The 20386-nt window shown below is 37.6% G+C and overlaps 1 protein-coding gene across 4 annotated transcripts in view; it reads left to right on the top strand.

Moving 5' to 3' along the window:
• GSK3B (glycogen synthase kinase 3 beta) overlaps nucleotides 1-20386 on the top strand; it is a 219274-nt gene that overhangs the window by 120737 nt on the left and 78151 nt on the right. For all 4 annotated transcript variants that reach the window (XM_070369958.1, XM_005905429.2, XM_005905430.2 and 1 more), the window contains exons 4-5: nucleotides 16324-16434; nucleotides 19675-19805. In XM_070369958.1, coding sequence (XP_070226059.1) covers nucleotides 16324-16434; nucleotides 19675-19805 — 242 coding nt within the window. The remainder of the gene's footprint in view (nucleotides 1-16323; nucleotides 16435-19674; nucleotides 19806-20386) is intronic.

The raw sequence follows: 20386 nt of genomic DNA, 5'->3' as shown, positions 1-20386 counted from the left end.
CTTTGGGATTCCATGGACTGTAGCCCACCAGGCTTCTTTGTCCATGGGATTTCCCAGGCAAGAATACTGGAGTGGGCTGCCATTTCCTTCTCCAAGGGATCATCCTGACCTCAGAATCAAACATGCATCTCCTGCATTGCAGGCGGATTCTTTACCAGTGTGTCACTGGGTAAGCCCAATAATAATAGTAGTAATAGTAAATAAATAGTAATAATAGCCCAAACTTAGATGGTGCTTACTATATGACAGGAATCAACCTAAACACTTTGACTTTTTTTTTCTTTTATATATTTTTGGAAGAGCTTTTGAGAGTATTGTTCTTAATTCTTCTTTAAGTGTTTGTTAGAATTTACCATTGAAACCATCCGGCGCTGGCCTTTACTTTTGGAGTTCTTGACCACTAATTGAATCTCTTCTTGTTAAATAAGTTTTTTGAGATTTTGTATTTCATCTTGAGTCAGTTTAGTGATTGATGTGTTTCTAGTAATTTACCAGTTTCATCTACATTATCTAATTTGTTGGTATACAGTTTGTTCATCGTATTCCGTTATAGTGCTTATATCTGTAAGGTCGATAGTAATATCCTTACTTTCATTTCTGATTTAGTTTTTTGTGTCTTCTCTCTTTTTTCTTTATCAGTCTAGCTGAAACTTTGTCAATTTTGATGATCTTTCAAAGAACCAACTTTTGGTTTCCTTGAACCTGTTGTTTTCTCATTTTAGGTGTACGGTCAGTCGTGTCCAACTCTTTGCAGCCCGGTGGACTGTCGTCCTCCAGGCTCCTCTGTGCATGGGGTCCTCCAGGCTCCTCTGTGCATGGGGTTCTCCAGGCAAGAATCCTGGAGCGGGTTACCATTTCCACACCTCTAGGGGATCTTCCCAACCCAGGGGTCAAACCTGTGTCTCTAGCATTGGCAGGCAGATTCTTTTACCACTGAGCTACCTATTTCTGGTTTAATCTTTATTATTTTCATTCTTCTGGTAGCTTTAGGTTTAGTTTCTCTTTTTTTTCTTGTTCTTTAGGGTATAAAGTTAGGTTATTGATTTAAGATCTTCTCTCTGTATATTCCCGAGTACTGCTTTGCTGCCTCCATTGAGTTTTTGTTTTTGTTTTCATTTATCTCTTAAGTGTTTTCTAATTTTTCTTGTTTAAACGTGTGTTGCTGTATTTCCTCTTTGGCTTGTTTAGTTGTTAACAGTGTGCGAAAAGTTTGCTGTAATAGTTTGTTATAACAGTGTGCTATAATTTCCACACGTTTTGAATTTTTTGATTTGTTTTTATTTCATTGTGGCTAGAGAAGATGCTTTGTATAATTTTAGTCTTTTAAAACTTACTGAGATTTGTCTTATGGCCTAATATATGACCTATTCTGGATAATATCCCATGTGCACTTGAGAAGAATGTGTATTCTTCTGTTTTGGGATAGAGTACTCTCTCTGGATTTTTGCATCTTTATCCATATTCTTTAGCCATCTTTCTTTCTTTTCCTGGTTCATGATGACTTTGTCTGGTTTGGTATCAGGGTAATACTAGCCTCATAGAATAAGTTAGGAAGTGTTTTCCTCTTCTATTTTTTTGAAAAATTTCCTGAAGAATTGGTATTGTTTCTTTGAAGGTTTGGCAGATTTCTCCAGTGAAGCCATTTACAACAGATGACTTCTTGTGGTAAATTTAAAATTACTAATTCACTTACTCTACTTGTAATAAGTGTACTTAGATTTTTCTTTTCTTCTTTTGTCCATTTTGGTGATTTTTTCATTTCATCTAAATTGTCTTATTTATTGACATAAAGTTAATACTTTTCCCTTAAAATTATTTTTGTTTCTGTAAGGTCAGTTGTGATGTCTCTGTTTTTCATTCCTAGTTTTGATAATTTGAGTCTTTTCTCTTTTTTGTTTCTTGGTCAGTCAGCTAAAGGCCTGTCAGTTTTGTTGGTTTTTTTTTTTTTTTTTCAATGAACCAACTTTTGGTTTCATTAATTTTTTAAATTGCTTTTCTGTTCTCCAATGTATTTATTGCTGTTCTAATCATCATTATTTCCTTCCTATGGTTTTATTTTGCCCTTTTTTCCCCCCTAGTTTTTCAAGTAGAAGTTAAGGTTATTGATTAGAGATCAATTTGATTAGAGACTGATTAGAGATCATTCCTCTTTTAAATGTCATATATTGGTCAAAGGCTATGTTTCAAGTCCCATTAGCCAGTTACATTTTTATCCTTTACCATTGTATGTGTGATAGGCTTGAATGCTATTGTCATAGTTCAGGAAGTTCATTATTTATTTGCCACATGTTGAACCAGGGACTGATAAATAGGAATTTCCCCTCTCATTGCTTCTGAGAGGCTATAGCCTTGGACACTCAAAATCTTTTTCCCTGCCAGGATGAATGTGGTTTTACTTCCTGGGAGTTGCTATTGGCTCAGAGTGGCTTATTGTTTACTCAAGTGTATGGTCAGAGGTTGTTTGTAAGCCACTTGTGGCAGTGGTACTTCTGCTGTATGTTGATGTATCTGTGTGCAACTCAGGGAATGCTTCAGGTTTGTCCCACATCCTGCTCAGCTGGCAGCTGTGCACATCCTTATCAACTTACAGAGGTGACTGTAATTCCAAGTAGGCTCTTCCTGACTATATTTTCCCTTGGTTCTTTCTATTAAACTTACGGTGCCTTGCCTTGTTTGTGTTATGAGCCTACCAACCTCCTCTTAATTGCTGTCTACAAAGATCTCCTTTTATACAGTTCATGAGGTTCTCACGGCAAATATGCTGGGATAGTTTGCCATTCCTGCCTCCAGTGGATCACGTTTTGTCAGAACTCTCTGTTACAACCTATACATATTGAGTGGCCCTACATGGCATGGCTCATAGCTTCGTTGAGTTACGCAAGCCCCTTTGCCTCGACAAGGCAGTGATCCAAGAAGGGGAAAGATTGAGGACAGAGGAAAAGAGGGCATCAGAGAATGAGATTGCTGGATGGCATCACCATGGATAGATGAAATGGACATCAACTTGGGCAAATTTCAGGAGATGATGAGGGACAGGGAGGCCTGGTGTGCTGCAGTCCATGGGGTCACAAAGAGTCAGACAATGACTGGGTAACTGAACAACAGCAAAGATCTCCGTTGGTTTTAGGCAGCAGTTATAGGCTAGAGTTCTTCTTTCTGTATTGCAAATAGTTAACATCTTGCAATAGAGCACATAGCCTGGCTTTCTCCCTGGACAGAACTCCTGCACTCCCACCCTAGAACTGGATGAGGACTCACTTTTCCCAGAGTTACACCCCCACTGTATGAGAAGGTACCAAAAGAGGGGCAATAGCAATGGCACCCCCTAGTCTTCACAAGTTGGCCCTCCCAGCATGGGAGCTGTTCCTGTGAGCAAATTGAGGATGAGACTGTCAAGGGTTCAGCCTACTATGCCTGGAGTAGCGCTTCTCTGACTTACTTGTGGGGACTGAGTGGGGGGAGGGAGAGACAGTTCTCTTGGCTAGGATAAATCTTTTGCAACTTGGGGAGCAGCTTGTCCCTCCTGGGGTGAAACCATAGTCCTTGACTAGGAGCTGAGAGGAGAGGGTGCTGTCTGGAGTGGAGTGCTGGATTGTTGTTGTTCAGTCGCTCAGTCATGTTCAACTCTTTCGCAGAGAGAGTCCTGAATAGAGCTTCCCATACATGGAGATAGGATGACAGGGTAAAGGTACAGGTCTTTACTAAAATGCCATAGATTCTTGCAGTTTTACCAAGATTTGTTTCTTCCTTGCTGTGTGCCCTTAGAACAATTTCCATATATTTCACACAGTTGTTGGCTAAGCATTTTATCATTTTGCTTTGCTGAGGAGATCATCTGGAGATCATTATTTTCCACACTTTGTAGACTACTTAGTGAAATTGTTATTCTAGGTAGAAAAGATTAATAAAATAGAGGCCTCCAACTATAGTGGGTGCATACTGTAGTGTAGAGGGATAAATTTAAAAAGTAATGACTGAGCATATGCTAATCATCTTATGTCTTTTTACCTCATTAACTTTAAGTTTAAGCAAACACTAAAAGCACCATTTTACTAATACTTTATTAAACATATACCAAAATAATATTTAAAAATATTATATAAATACACTTTATATATAATTTAATCAAATTCCTAGAGATATTCATTTGGTTAATTGGAATTACATAATGTCTTAAATCATAAATACACAATTTTTCTTAAAATTTTATGATTTATAAAATGCTTTTAAAATGCATTTTTCTCATTTAAACATCATGCAGTACTGCTGCTGCTGCTGCTGCTGCTGCTGCTGCTGCTGCTGCTAAGTCACTTCAGTCGTGTCCGACTCTGTGTGACCCCAGAGATGGCAGCCCACCAGGCTCCCCCGTCCCTGAGATTCTCAGGCAAGAACACTGGAGTGGGTTGCTATTTCCTTCTCCAGTGCATGAAAGTGAAAAGTGAAAGTGAAGTCACTCAGTTGTGTCCGACTCTTAGTGACCCCATGGGCTGCAGCCTACCAGGCTCCTCCATCCATGGGATTTTCCAGGGAAGAGTACTGGAGTGGGGTGCCATCGCCTTCTGCATCATGCAGTACTCCTAGGTAGCTAATATTCTGTTTTGTTAGTTTTATCATTGGAAAAATGGAAGTCTTGTGTGATTAAAGAATTTGCCCGGTGTTGTATAGTTAGTAATCATAGGAGCCATTTTCAAACATAGATTCTTCAGCTACAAAGTGTGATTTCTTTCCAACCACTTATTCTCTTCAAATTGCAAAACTTACTTCAATTTACCTGCATTGTATAGTGTTTTAGGTACAAAGTGTAAAATCCGTCTACTTGAATTTAAAGGACAGGAGAGAAATATACTGCAAAATGATACATGGAATGACACTTATTTGTATTAGGAGTAGAAATAGTATGGAGGAAAGTAATAAATTATACAGAGGGTCAGCAAATGAATTACATAGGAGAGGTGATGGTTATTCAGGGTTTGAAGCCCAGATAAGAGCTATTTTGATATATAGTGCAGAATAGGTATGTGTCAAGTTAGAAGTACAGGATATTTGAAAAGTTTGTTGGAGTTAAACAGCATAGTCTGTGTAGAGGAGATACAGGTATTTCAAGATTTCAGACATGTAAAGTAGGGCGTTATGGGGCTAGTAGTGGGATGTGAAGCTGGGAAAGTAAAAGTAGTTTCATAATTGTTTGTCAGCTTTCCTATAAGAAAAGGATAGGATTTTCCTATAAGAAAAGGATTTGTTGTGTTGCTGTTTTAAATTAAATGAAATCCTGTTACAGAAATAACATACATGCAGAAATGTTATACAAAGTTGTAGCTAAGTATATATGTAGTCAAGTTTACAAAATTAATGCCTCTGGCTTTTTTTTTTCTCACCTTTTTTTTTACTGTGTGAAAATGACTGATAACAAGGAATTTTATTCACTGAAATAAAGAGGTTGCCTAAATAAGGCCAGTTTTGTATCTTTCTTTAAATTTCATGGTGATTTCCATTATAGTATAATAGAAATAGATAATCTGATGAAAATTTTACTGAAGAAATGCTGACATTTTTGTTGGAGTGTGACCTAAAGAATAAATATATAGGTAATGTAAAACTCCCTGAAGTGGATGAATTATCTAGATCTCCTCATGAGTTATAAATGTTATTTACAGCAGTAAGATGCTGACTATCAGCTGCTTGAAAATGTGAATCTACAAGTTTCTTTTTATTATTAATTATCACCTTGTTTTTATGTTATCATAATATTTTAGTGAAACTAAAATATTTCTACATTCATGGTGTAAAAAAAAAAATTGAAATAACAGATGGGTAGTAGACAAAAATAAGGTCTTGACCCTACTCCTTAAATCTCCAAGTCTTTCCACATAGGTAAATTTCCTATGTGCATATATGAGCACATATATCATATACAGGAGAAGGACACAGCACCCCACTCCAATATTCTTGCCTAGAGAATCCCGTGGACAGAGGAGCCTGGTGGGCTTTTGTCCATGGGGTCGCACAGAGTCGGACATGACTGAAGCGACTTACATGCATGCATTGGAGAAGGAAATGGCAACCCACTCCAGTATTCTTGCCTGGAGAATCCCAGGGATGGAGGATCCTGGTGGGCTGCCATCTGTGGGGTTGCACAGAGTTGGACGCGACTTAGCACCAGCAGCAGCATATCATATGTTACCATAACAACATAATAATATGGCCTTTTATGTCTATGTGCCTAGACCCTGTACCCAATTTCCTTTATTGTTAACATCTAATATCAGTATGGTACATTTATTACAATTAATGAGCCATTACTGATACATAATTATTAACTAACATCCAAAGTTTATTCAGGTTTCCTTAGTTTTTACCTAATGTCTTTTTTCTCTTCCATAATCCCATTGAAACTACCTTAGTGCATTTAGTTACTGTGTCTCTTAGGTTCCTCTTGGCCATGGCAGTTTCTCAGACTTCCCTTGTTTTTGATGACATTGGCAGTTTTGAGTACTGGTAGGTAGATATTTTGTAGACTGCCTCACTATTGGAATTTTTCTTATAAGAAACTAGAGTTATAGGTTATTTGGAAAAAGACCACAGAGTGCCATTTTCAACACATCACGTCGAGGGTATGTGCTGTCAACACGATTTGCTATTAATCTTCATCACCTGGCTGACCTTGTATTTTTCCGTTTTCTTTACTGTAAACTTACTCTCCCCCCTCTTCCATGCTGTATCCTTTGAAAGGAAGTCACTATCCACAGCCCACACCTAAGAAGAGGGGAATTATTTTCCTTAAGGGTAAAGTCGCTGTGTAAATTATTTGGATTTCTTTTGGATGCTGACTGTTTCTTTATTAAGCTGTTTTTTATTTATATCAGTGTGGACTCATGCATATTTACTTTATACATTGGGTTATGATGTAATAGTACTTTTTTGTAGTTTTAGGAAAATCAAAAAAATTGTAGAAAGATGCTCAATCTCATTCATAATTTTAAACATTCTATTTTTATTATTATTATTAATCAAATGTTCCTGCTTTGGTCATTGGGAGCTCTTTGCAGTTAGCCGTCTGTTCTCCTTTGTCATAATTCAATTACTGTGGGCTTCAGTTTTGTTTTGGTTTTGGATTTTGAACATGTCTTTACTTTCTGGCATATAGATTATTTTAAATTTCTTTTCACAAATCTTAAGTCATCTTTGTGTGTGTGCATGCACATACAGACAGGCACAGACACAGAATTGTTTTCATAGACTTCATTCCTAGATATGGCATTGCTGAGTCAAATTGGATGTGTCTGTTCATCTTCACTTTGGGATGAATATTTTAACCCACTGACTTCCCAAAAGATTGCAAGAATTGTACCAGAAGTGTATAATGGTACATTTTGGATAGACAACTTTCCAATACTTAGTTTTCTCAGGTTTAATTTTCTTTTCCAATTTGATATGTAAGAAATGGTAGCTCATTGTTATGGCCTTTTTTTAATTATGAATTTTAATTATGAATGAGATTGAGCATCTTTCTACATTTTTGTTTGCCATTTGTACGGCCATATATTTGTGCCCCTTTCCACTTTCTTCTATTAGAATGTTAGTCTTTTCTTATTGATGTACAGGAGCTATTTGTATTTTAAACAAAAACAAGTAAACTCTTTATCATGTGTAAACAGTTTTTTCCCCAAATTGTCATATTTTTATTTGGTTCTGTTTTTTTTTAAGCTTTACATTTTTATGTAGTCAGATTGGCATTGTTTTCCTTAATAGCGTATAAATGTTTTGTCCTCCAGTATTTGCAAACACATGTATTTTTTTTCTTCTGGTACAATTTTTTTCAAGATTTTGTCTAATTTTAGTATTTCTTTTCTTTGAAGGTGTGAGGATAAAGGTGAAGCTTGCCTTAATCATTGTTGTATGCTAGGTGCTCATCACCTTCCCCACCCTCTCCCCCAGTCTCCCAAGCAAAAGAATATTTCTCTTTTTTCTAGTCCATACCGTTTCCTGTTAGTATTATTTCCATCTTTAGCCAGCCTGGCACATTCATCAGAGAAAAGGCATCTACTTTGAAGATTTTTCTGCAGTGCAGGTATCCTAAACTCAATTCTGAGGAGAACCCTGGGTTACCATGAGAGTTTGTTGGATGTCTTTACTGGGTTCTCTTACATGCTGCTTTGCATCCCATCAAATTTTTAGAATGATAATGCAGTTCTACTTACAACTGCATCTTCAAGCAACTTTGTTTGCTCAAGTTGAAAACTTGGGGTAAGAGCATCATAGTAAGTTGTATCTGTTTTCCAGTGGATGAAATTATCCTAGTTTTTGCTGAGTTTTTGTTAAGTGTAATCAAAATTTTGTCATCTAAATGTCTTAAGAAGGCAATGGCACCCCACTCCAGTACTCTTGCCTAGAAAATCCCATGGGCGGAGGAGCCTGGTAGGCTGTCGTCCATGGGGTCGCTAAGAGTCGGACACGACTGAGCGACTTCACTTTCACTTTTATACCTTGGAGAAGGAGATGGCAACCCACTCCAGTGTTCTTGCCTGGTGAATCCCAGGGATGACGGAGCCTGGTGGGCTGCTGTCTGTGGGGTCTCGCAGAGTCGGACACGACTGAAGCGACTTAGCAGCAGTTTTACAGTGGAGCTCATAGAGGAGGAGCTATCAGCAGTTTATTGTTGTTCAGTCACTCAGTCATGTCCGATTCTTTGCAACTCAAGCAGAGAGTCAGGTATGACTCTTGACTGGACATGACATGGACTGCAGCACGTCAAGCTTCCCTGTCCTTTGCTGTCAAGGGACAGTTACACTATACCTACAAAATGGACAGACCTCCACTAAGGTTCTAAAGAAAACTGACAAGCTTTTGATTAATTAATAGAGTGAATAAATAGAATTTATTTGAGCAAAAAGATAGACATATTAATCTGCAAAGTACTACTCCAAATATAATTTGAATCTCCGTATTTCTTATAGTGTAATAAATGAGAACAGTTGACCTGTTTTTAGTAACCTTCCTTTGTGGTATTTTGTTAATATTATGAATAAAATATAGTGCCTAAAAATGAATATCATTCATACATCAAATAAAGCCTGAATTATGCAAAGTAGAGTGGAATTATCTTTGTTGATCTGAACACAGTACTTCTTTTGTATCACCTTAATATTACATCAAATTTTTTCATTAGCTACATCTCAATGTTGATTCCTTTTGAGCTCTATTTGGTTACACCTGTCATTTATTTTCCAGATGAATTACTATCAAGTCTTAGGTGTCTTTTTATGTAATGAATTGATACTTTGATTTTAATCATAGGGTTTTATATTTATCTTTCTTAAATTTTTTATTGTTGATTTGGCTTAGCATTCTAGACTACTAGCATCCTTTAAATTCTAACTGGTCTTCCATTTTAAGGCATTTTCCCTAGGTTTGTGGCAATATTAGGTGGTTTGTTAAAGTCAGGAAATTGTAAATTGACTGGCAGATCTATCCCCTGATGTGTTTTATTTGACAGGCACTTTTTTTTTTAAAGTAACATGCTTTTAATTATATCTTAATCTAATCTATTTTACCAGCTACCACCTCTTACTGTGTTATACATTTTGGCTTCACACATCTGCATTTGTTGTTTAGGCTTTTGCAGCCCTTAATAAAGGAAAACATGTACAAAAATAGACTTACATTAATCTGCAAACTGCTGCTCCAAATATAATTTGAACCTCCATATTAGTCATAGTGTAATAAATATAGCCCTACAACTAGAAATCTTCCTTGAACTTGGCATTCATTTTTTAGTCTGTTTGTTCTTCACTTTTGGTATGATTATTTAGCACATGAGTTAAATTACCATACATATTTCCAGGTCATTCATAAATATATATTGTGATTAGCTTTGTCAAAAGATTTTTTTAAAATCAAGAAACCTGTAATCATATAATAGTTTAAAAAGAATAATTTTGATATCTGTATTAATGACCTTTTATAAGAAATGGGGTCCTCAGACATAGCATTCATTTTACTTATTCTCCCTAACACCTAATCACTTATTTTAGATGTACAGAAAAAAATGTGGTATTATTTCTTTTTAAAATTGATAATAGTTAAAACTAAATCTTTATTCTGTGCCAGGTAATATGCTTCAAGAGTTGTATATGGATCATCTCTTAAAATTTCATGACAGCCTTTTAAAGTATGTATCATTAGCAGTACTGTTCTCTAGTGGACTGTGGCTTCAGGCAGTAAAGTAACCTGCTGTGGTCACATGACTTGTAGCAGAGTTGGGACTTCTGTTAGTTTGTGTGACTCATGCTAACCTTGCCTCTTAATTACTACAGAGTATACCTTCTCTGCGTTTTTTATTTCCTCTTCTTGTCATGTTCTAGAACCTTGTTTCATCAGTTATCCCTTTCCTTTCTTAAAACTTTATTCTATTTTTATCCACCCAGCTTACAAATAAATTTGGCTCTCTTAGCCATTAAAAAGTACAAACAAAAAGCTCATGAAGATTTTTTATTTGACTTCTGTTTCCCCTCAGGTTACCAGTTCTCTCCTTACTTTCACCATTAGGGATTTTATAAGAACAAACTAGATTGACTGCCTCCTGTTTCTCACCTATCATCTGCTCACTCTTGAGCTCAGTACAGGTTGGTTGCTGCTGGCACCGTGGACTGAAGCTGCTCTTTCCAGCACCATCACTGAACCATTTTATCTCAGATTCAGAAGCCTTTTCAGTTGCATCCTTCCTGCTGTTGAAACACTTTGCTGTTCCCCATCTCAGGATTATTAAAACTCAGCTTTGGGTCTTTCTGTGCTAGTCTTTCCTTGCTCTTTTATGTCTCTTAGTGCTTGTTGCTGAGTTGTCCCCCGGAGGTCTCCTGCTTCTTAAGTTTCAAGGATCTTATACTCCTTTCCCCGCTCTTAAGTGAGTGGTTCTGTTCTTATAGTTTCATCTATTGCCTGAGTCTCTAACTGTGCTCTACTCTTGTTTTCTGAATTTGACTTGACCAACCATCTAGGTATTTCCAGTCACCTACAAAACATAGCTACCTAAAATGTTCTCATGTTCATTAAGTAAAAGCTCAACTAACTTTTTCCCCCCTCACACCTTTTTGCTCTTTCTGTGTTCCTTGTCTCATTACCTACCTAATAGCCCAAGTTTAGAGACGCTAAATTAATCCAAACCTCTTTGTTTCTCAGGTTCTATTACTGTCTGGTGTAACTAGCCGGTATACAGTATACCTGCCCCATGCCTCATTTTTTAAAAATCCTTATTGCCTATGTCCTGGTCCAGGTCTTGGATTCTTATAGGAGATTTCCAGCTGCTTATGCTACTTTGATTCTCATTTTCCCAATTTCCCTCTTCTCCATATCCATTTTTCATAGTGTTGTTTAGTTAAAACTTGGCAGACCATCATCCTAATTTTTAGGTAATATCCATTCCCTCTGATCTTCATTTATTCAGCAAGTATTTTTTGAATACCTGCTGTGTGCTGGACACTATTCTAGGTGAAAATAGAGCAGAGGACAAAACAAAAAAAAAAATGCTTTCCTTCATGGAGCTTAGTCCTCATGGGGCAGAAGCCAACAATAAAAAGTAAACTCTGTGGTTAGAAAGTGATAGGTATCCCTGGAAAAATGATGAAGGCTGATGGGAACTAGGGGTAGAGGAATGGGTTACAATTTGGAATGGGAGAACTAGGGAAAGCCACTCTAAAACTCACACTAGAGCAAAGATTTGAAGGAGTTGAATAGAGTGAGCTCTGTGTATATCTGGAAAATAATATTCCAGACTGAAAGATTGATCAGTTCAGAGGCCCTGAATGCCAGAGCCTGCCAAATGTGTTCAACAAACAGCAGGAGGCTCTTGTCTCCAGAGAGGAGTGAGCCAGAGGGAAGTAAGGAAGTGTATGTGTAGGACCTTGTAGACCATTTATCTGTAAGAATAAATCTTAATGAAGTGGAGTAGAAGAGATACAGTCTACTTTATATTTTATTGATGTTGGATTGTAAAGGGCTGGAGTTGGAAGCAGGGAGACTGTTTAGGAGGATATTGCAGTAATCCAGGTGAGAGTTCAGAGTAGCTCAGACCAGGGTTGTAGCAGTGAAGATGGTAAGTAGTGGTTGGATCCTGGATAAATTTTACAGATAGAACTATTAGATTCTTTTGATATGGGAATGTATGTATATGTTTGGGAGAAAGTAGAGAGTGGAGAAGAAATGATGATTCTAAGGTTTTTACCCTGAACAGTGTCAAGTACATATTGGATATACTAACCCGGAGAGTATATCCTTAAAGGCAGAGGTCCGGGATACATATGAATTTGGAAGTCATCAGTGTTTAGTAATACTGAGCTGTTAGACTGAATGAATGGGCTTACACAAAGAACAGAGATCTGAGGACTGAGCTTTAGAATCCTCTGTTCATTAAGAGATAAAGCATAGAAAAAATAAAGAGCCAGAGAGCTGTCCTTAAGATAGGATGAAAGCCAAAAGAGCGTAGTGTTCTAAAATCCAACTGATTCAAATATTTCAAAGAAGGGAACATGATCGATTATTTCAGATCATTGCTAAGTCAAGTATAAGAGAGGGGAAAGATGTCTGAAAATTGGCATTGAATACAGCAACAAGGAGATTATTGACTTTGATGAATAATTCTGAGGGAATAGTGGTGGTGAAATTTTATTGGTGTAAGTTTTAGAGAGAAGGAGAAGAACCAGGTATTGGAGAAAGTCAATTTAGACCCCTTTTCTGAAGAATTTTGCTGTTAAAGATGCCAGAAAATAGGATGGTGGAGATCAGTGTGATTAGAGAGAGAGTTTTTTTTTTTTAATTGATAGGAGAAATAATAGCATGTAATGCTCTTAGAAAAAGAGAATAATCGACAGAAAAAAAGTTACTAGAGCCATGACTATGAATAGGAAGAACAGAGTAGTTTGTTTACATGCAGCAGAGTTTGGCTTAGAAAGGGGCTTGGTCAGCGTATCTCTAGTTAGAGTAGTGAAGGAAAAGTATATAGGGACAGAAGCTGGAAAATGGGTACATGTATCATGTAGTGGTGCAAGCAAGGTCATAAACTGAGGGTAAGGATGAAAAAAGAGTTATAAAAACAGGGAGCAGGGCTTTGCTGTTGTTTACCAAGTCCCTCGTTAGAAAGTGAGGGTAATGCTGGACCATGGAATTTAAGCTAAGTGTGGAGGAAGGAGAGGAGATGATGAAAGACTGGGGAAAATGTAAAGGTAGTAGTAGCGTCAATGGCATGCTATCTTAATGAACTGTTTTCCTGACATCTGCTGTGTTCTTTGATGCCCATATCTTGAATGTAGTTTTCTGTCTTGATGACACCACCATTATGGCAGAAAGTGAAGAACTAAAGAGCCTCTTAATGAAAGTGAAAGAGGAGAGCAAAAAAGTTGGCTTAAAGCTCAACATTCAGAAAACTAAGATCATGGCATCCGGTCCCATCACTTCATGGCAAATAGATGGGGAAACAGTGGCTGACTTTATTTTTCTGGGCTCCAAAATCACTGCAGATGGTGATTGCAGCCATGAAATTAAAAGACGCTTATTGACTATGCCAAAGCCTTTGACTGTGTGGATCACAATAAACTGTGGAAAATTCTGAAAGAGATGGGAATACCAGACCACCTGACTTGCCTCTTGAGAAACCTATATGCAGATCAGGAAGCAACAGTTAGAACTGAACATGGAACAGACTGGTTCCAAAGAGGAAAAGGAGTATATCAAGGCTGTATATTGTCACCCTGCTTATTTACCTTCTATGCAGAATACATCATGAGAAATGCTGGGCTGGAAGAAGCACAAGCTGGAATCAAGATTGCTGGGAGAAATATCAATAGCCTCAGATATGCAGATAACACCACCCTTATGGCAGAAAGTGAAGAGGAACTAAAGAGCCTCTTGATGAAGTTAAAGTGGAGAGTGAAAAAGTTGTCTTAAGGCTCAACATTCAGAAAACGAAGATCATGGCATCTGGTCCCATCACTTCATGGGAAATAGATGGGGAAACAGTGGAAACAGTGTCAGACTTTATTTTTGGGGGCTCCAGAATCACTGCTGATGGTGATTGCAGCCATGAAATTAAAAGACGCTTACTCCTTGGAAGGAAAGTTATGACCAACCTAGATAGCATATTAAAAAGCAGAGACATTACTTTGCCATCAAAGGTGCGTCTGGTCAAGGCTATGGTTTTTCCTGTGGTCATGTATGGATGTGAGAGTTGGACTGTGAAGAAAGCTGAGGGCCGAAGAATTGATGCTTTTGAACTGTGGTATTGGAGAAAACTCTTGAGAGTCCCTTGGAGTGCAAGGAGATCCAACCAGTCCATTCTGAAGGAGATCAGCCCTGGGTGTTCTTTGGAAGGACTGATGCTAAAGCTGAAACTCCAATACTTTGGCCACCTCATGCGAAGAGTTGACTCATTGGAAAAGACCCTGATACTGGGAGGGATTGGGGGCAGGAGGAAAAGGGGAGAACAGAGGATCAGATGGCTGGATGGCATCACTGGCTCGATGGACATGAGTTTGAGTGAACTCCAGGAGTTGGTGATGGACAGGGAGGCCTGGTGTGCTGCGATTCATGGGGTGGCAAAGAGTTGGACATGACTGAACTGAACTGAACTCCTTGGAAGGAAAGTTACGACCAACCTAAAGAGCATATTAAAAAGCAGAGACGTTACTTTGCCAGCAAAGGGCCGTTTAGTCAAGGGTATGGTTTTTCCAGTGGTAATGTATGGATGTGAGAGTTGGACTATCAAGAAAGCTAAGCGCCGAAGAATTGATGCATTTGGACTGTGGTGTTGGAGAAGACTCTTGAAGAGTCCCTTGGACTGCAAGGAGATCCAACCAGTCCATCCTAAAGGAGATCAGTCCTGGGTGTTCATTGGAAGGACTGATGTTGAAGTTGAAACTCCAGTACTTTGGCCACCTGATGCGAAGAACTGACTCATTGGAAAGGACCCTGATACTGGGAAAGATTTAGGGCAGGAGGAGAAGGGGACAGTGGAGGATGAGATGGTTGGATGGCATCACCGACTTGATGGACATGGGTTTGGTGAACTCCAGGAGTTGGTGATGGACAAGGAGGCCTGGCGTGCTTGCGGTTCATGGGGTCGCAGAGAGTCAGACATGACTGAGCGACTGAACTGAACTGAAATGCCCTTTCATACTGAATTTAGATGATATTTCTTTTACCTGCACCCTTACTTTCTTACTTCCTCTGCAGTGACTGCTGACATAATAAATGCTGAAAATTGAAATTCTCCACTTTAGTTTGTTAGATAAGATGACTTCAAACTGGGAAGATTGGGAAATTTTGCTTGCAGATATTCCCACTCGGTAACCAGTTCTAGACTTGAACACAGGGATTCTCAGCTTTGTGTTCTTCCTTCCTTGGAGAAGGATATGGCAATCCACTCCAGCACTCTTGCCTGGAAAATCCCATTGACGGAGGAGACTGATAGGCTACAGTCCATGGGGTCGCAAAGAGTCGGACACAACTGAGCCACTTCACTTCACTTAACTTCAGTTTGCTTATCTGATATTCACATGAACATGGTGAAGGTAGCACTCTGTTCTTCTTTCCTCCTTGGTACTTAGTTGGAATTCCCTTCTTTGTTTCCACTGAACTTGGATTGGTGTCTTTGTGCTGCTGTGAATGGATATTTAAACGTAAGACTTGTAGTATTCTTGTGAGTATGATAACTCAGTACCTTATAAGTTATTCCTTTGTTTTTGTTCAGTTAATTGTAGAAGACATGTGGTTATTTTACTAATTATAGGCTACAAATAACTATAAAATCTTTTTGTAAGGTTAAAGAAATTTTGAAGCCCCGCTTTTCATGTTATAGTTGAAGAAATGGAAGCATATACAGATTAAATGACTTGCATACATCAGTTAGCAGAGCGAGGGTAGCAATGCACATCTCTTAGATCCCAGTTCAGTGCTTATTCTCCTACCATGACACCTTTCCCGATAGGATGAAGTGAGGGCCGTGATTCTCAAACTAGAAAATACTAAATTTTATGACAGATGATACCCTCTAAAATCGTTTAACCAAAATAATAGTTTAAATGTGATTTTAAATCTTACCAGTATTGAAATGACTGTGTTTTTGCCATGGAATTGTTAGTTTAAAAAAATGTGGTAGATTTGTTTTTGCTCTTATGGTTATATTCTGAATTTATTTTTTATAATTAAAATTGAACACATAAATCTTTGCTTTAAAAATCCAAATAAGTGAATGTATAGAGAATTTACTCTAATTTGAATATTTAAAGACTAGTTCCTAATTTTGTTTTTTTTGGTTTGTTTTTAATAAACTTTCAGAAAGATGAGGTCTATCTTAATCTGGTGCTGGACTACGTTCCGGAAACAGTCTACAGAGTCGCCAGACACTATAGTCGAGCCAAACAGACGCTCCCTGTGATCTATGTCAAGGTATGTAAAAACAGAGCAGTTTCCCATTTTAGAGGTATTTATTATGAGCAGAGGAGAGTGCTGGGTGTGTTTCAACTATATTATTGCATCATACTGAGGGAAAGCTGCATAGTAGGTGTTTCTGGAATTTCATTATAATTGTGTACAGTTTTAAGTGTGAAGCCTTCACCTTTTAAACTTTCATGACCCAGGTACTAAAAATACTTTTCATCTTTCTGACAAATTTTTTCACAAATAATCATGGATTTTAATTTTGGTACCCATAGCACCTTTTTATTTAATTTCTTAAATCCCTTATTGTGCAGAGCAAGCATATCATATAAAATTATAAAAATATGGTTATAAATATTAATAAATTCAATGTTTTACCGCCATTTATAGATATAGTATGTCTTTAGCTGAAGTTTAAACTTTTGGTGATTTTAAATATGCATAGACTGTGTTGAGGTGTTATTTAATTTGGGGGACCTGATACCAATATTAATCTTGTTTATTTGCTGTAACTCATGTTAATAGTGCTTATGGTTAGTCATGTCCAACTCTTTGTGATCCCATGGACTGTAGCCTGACAGGCTGCTCTGTCCATGGAATTTTTCAGGCAAGAATAGTGGAGTGGGTTGCCATTTCCTCCTCTAAGGGAACTTCCATCCCAGGGATCAAACCTATGTCTCCGGGCTCTCCTGCATTGGCAGGTGGATTCTTTTACCACTGAGCCACCTGGGAAGCCTACAACCCATGTTAGAGTGGCCGGTAATTGATCCAGCATAATTATGAAGTTGTTGCCGGGAGAAACATCAATATATATATAACTTATATGCCAAATAGATAATGAAAAATGCTGGGCTGGATGAAGTACAAGCTGGAATCAAGATTGTAGGGAGAAATATCAATATCCTCAGATATGCAGATGACACCACATTTATGGCAGAAAGTGAAGAAGAACTAAAGAGCCTCTTGATGAAAGTGAAAGAAGAGAGTGAAAAAGTTGGCTGAGAAGTCAACATTCAGAAAACTAAGATCATGGCATCCGGTCCCATCACTTCATGGCAAATAGATGGGGACACAGTGGAAACAGTGACAGACTTTATTTTTGGGGCTCTAAAATCACTGCAGATGGTGACTGCAGCAATGAAATTAAAAGATGCTTACTCCTTGGGAGAAAAGTAATAACCAACCTAGACAGCATATTAAAAGCAGAGCCATGAGGGAGGGTATGGGGAGGGAGGAGAGAGGAGGGTTCAGGATGGGGAACACAGGTATCCCTGTGGCAGATTCATTTTGATATTTGGCAAAACTAATACAGTATTGTAAAGTTTAAAAATAAAATAAAATTTAAATTAAAAAAAAAAAAAAAGCAGAGCCATTACTTTGCCAACAAAGGTCTGTCTAGTCAAGGCTATGGTTTTTCCAGTAGTCATGTATGGATATGAGAGTTGAACTATAAAGAAAGCTGAGCACTGAATAATTGATACTTTTGAACTGTGGTGTTGGAGAAGACTCTTGAGAGTCCCTTGGACTGCAAGGAGATCAAACCAGTCCATCCTAAAGGAAATCAGTCCTGAATATTCATTGGAAGGACTGATGTTGAAGCTAAAACTCCAGTACTTTGGCCACCTGATCCAAAGAGCCGACTCATTGGAAAAGACCCTGATGCTGGGGAAGATTGAAGGCAGGAGGAGAAGGGGACAACAGAGGATGAAATGGTTGGATGGCATCACCGACTCAACGGACATGAGTTTGAGTAAACTCCAGGAGTGGTGATGGACAGGGAGGCCTCACGTGCTGCAGTTCATGGGGTTGCAAAGAGTTGGACACAACTGAGCAACTGAACTGAACTGAATTATGAAGTTGTAGTAGATTATTAGAAAAATGTTATTTGTTTAACTATGACATTGTGAAAATTAACTAGGAGTTTAAGTTTAAACCCTGGAGGGAGGGAAAGCCTACCCACTCCAGTATTCTGGCCTGGAGAATTCCGTGGACTGTATAGTCCATTTTCGTAAAGAGTCGGACACGACTGAGTGACTTTCACTAAGTTTAAAAGTTCACATATCTTAAGTACAATTTTTTGCATTTTACCTTTTATACAAATAACTCTAGAAAATAAAATGGCATTGACTGTAAATGTTTTGAGTATCAAAACATTCACTTAATAGTAACAATTTTAAGCTTTATAGTAATAAAATGGATTTTGCTGATGAGATTACTATAGTATTGTTAGTATGTTCCTCTGTCTTAAGTATTTCATGTAAATTGTTGATGAGATATATTTTTGTAGGAGTCAAAACACTTCATTTATAGGTGATACCTTATGTCAATGCTTTATCTTACCTTTAACTGTCTTTTTGTTATTTTTCACCAAGACACTGATATCTTTGATTTGAATCATGTCAAAAGTTCTTTTTATGGTATATAAGTTTGGGTTACAAGTCAGAAGGTGAGTAGTCAGAAAAATTTATAAGTGAATCAAAACACTGACCTTGAAACAAATAGAAAGTTTAAGATACACTCAAGTTCTTTACACAAAGACCCCCTTTTCACCAGTCAAGAGTCTAATTCTTTCTTTCACACAGACCCAGTTTTTCACTGTATCTTGTTTTGTAATAAAATTGATATATTTTTTTTTTGACTGATGTCAATTGTCATCTCGGATATGCTTTTAAACGGCATTTTGAAGTCTACTTAATTCTGAAGGATGTTAACAGAAGAGTGGTGGTGCTATTAATAGATTTACTGATGTCTTGAATAGATCATTGATTATAGATTTTCTCAGTTCACATGTGAATTTTCCCAGACCTCTGTATCAATAACCTCTGGGCCTGACAAAGGATGATGAATTGGAAAAAAACAAAACAGAAGACTGGCTTATGGTCTAATTGTTACTTAGTCATAAGATTTGGAATATCCCTCTGAGTTTTTAAATTTGTGCTTAGGGGAAAAAAACAGTCTTGTGGTTAGTAAAATAAAAAATTATAAAAGCAAATTGTAAAATTTCCTTTTTTAAGTTGTTAGAAGATGTTTTATATACATGTTACAAATATAACTTTGGTTAACTAAACTATAATTAGCTAGTTGATAAAGAAATGCCATGAAGCTTGTTAAAGAAAGATTGAGTGCTAACAATCCCCAGCATTTCACTTGTTCTTTTCTGGAAATCTGTTACTTTGTTTCCTGCTTAAGGATTCTGAGTTGTTCGGGATAGAAAGTAAATATTCATTTAATGTTTACTCTTTATTCCAGTTGTATATGTATCAGCTGTTCCGAAGTTTAGCCTATATCCATTCCTTTGGAATCTGCCATCGGGATATTAAACCACAGAACCTCTTGTTGGATCCTGATACAGCTGTCTTGAAACTCTGTGACTTTGGAAGGTAAACTAGCTCTCTTTTCCTTCCTTCTCTAATCTTCAACCCCACCCTTCTACCCTATCTGTTCTTTCAGTTACCTTTTCTTATACTTATTTAGGGAGTATCAACTAGTACAGTTTCTGGTGGGGATAATTTTTGGTAAATTCTCTCAGAATTATAAGTGTAAATCATTGGAAAAGACTCTGATGCTGGGAGGGATTGGGGGCAAGAGGAGAAGGGGACAACAGAGGATGAGGCTGGATGGCATCACTGACTTGATGGACATGAGTCTGAGTGAACTCCGGGAGTTGGTGATAGACAGGGAGACCTGGTGTGCTTCGATTCATGGGGTCGCAAAGAGTCGGACACAACTGAGCGACTGATCTGATCTGATCGTCTTTCACCCAGCAATTTAACTCCTAGAAATTGTTCCCATTTATTATGTGTATATATTCCTTTTTCAGTAGGAACTAATTTAAAAAAAAATATTATTATACCTTACTATATATTATGTATTACTATGTATTATGTATTATGTACTATGTATTATGAAAGATGATGCTGTGAAAGTGCTGCACTCAATATGCCAGCAAATTTGGAAAATT

This window comes from Bos mutus, chromosome 1 (genome assembly GCF_027580195.1).
Source record: "Bos mutus isolate GX-2022 chromosome 1, NWIPB_WYAK_1.1, whole genome shotgun sequence".
NCBI classification, from domain to species: Eukaryota; Metazoa; Chordata; class Mammalia; order Artiodactyla; family Bovidae; genus Bos; species Bos mutus.
The sequence above is the reverse complement of the archived record's forward strand: the minus strand, read 5'-3'. Positions and strand labels throughout refer to the sequence as shown.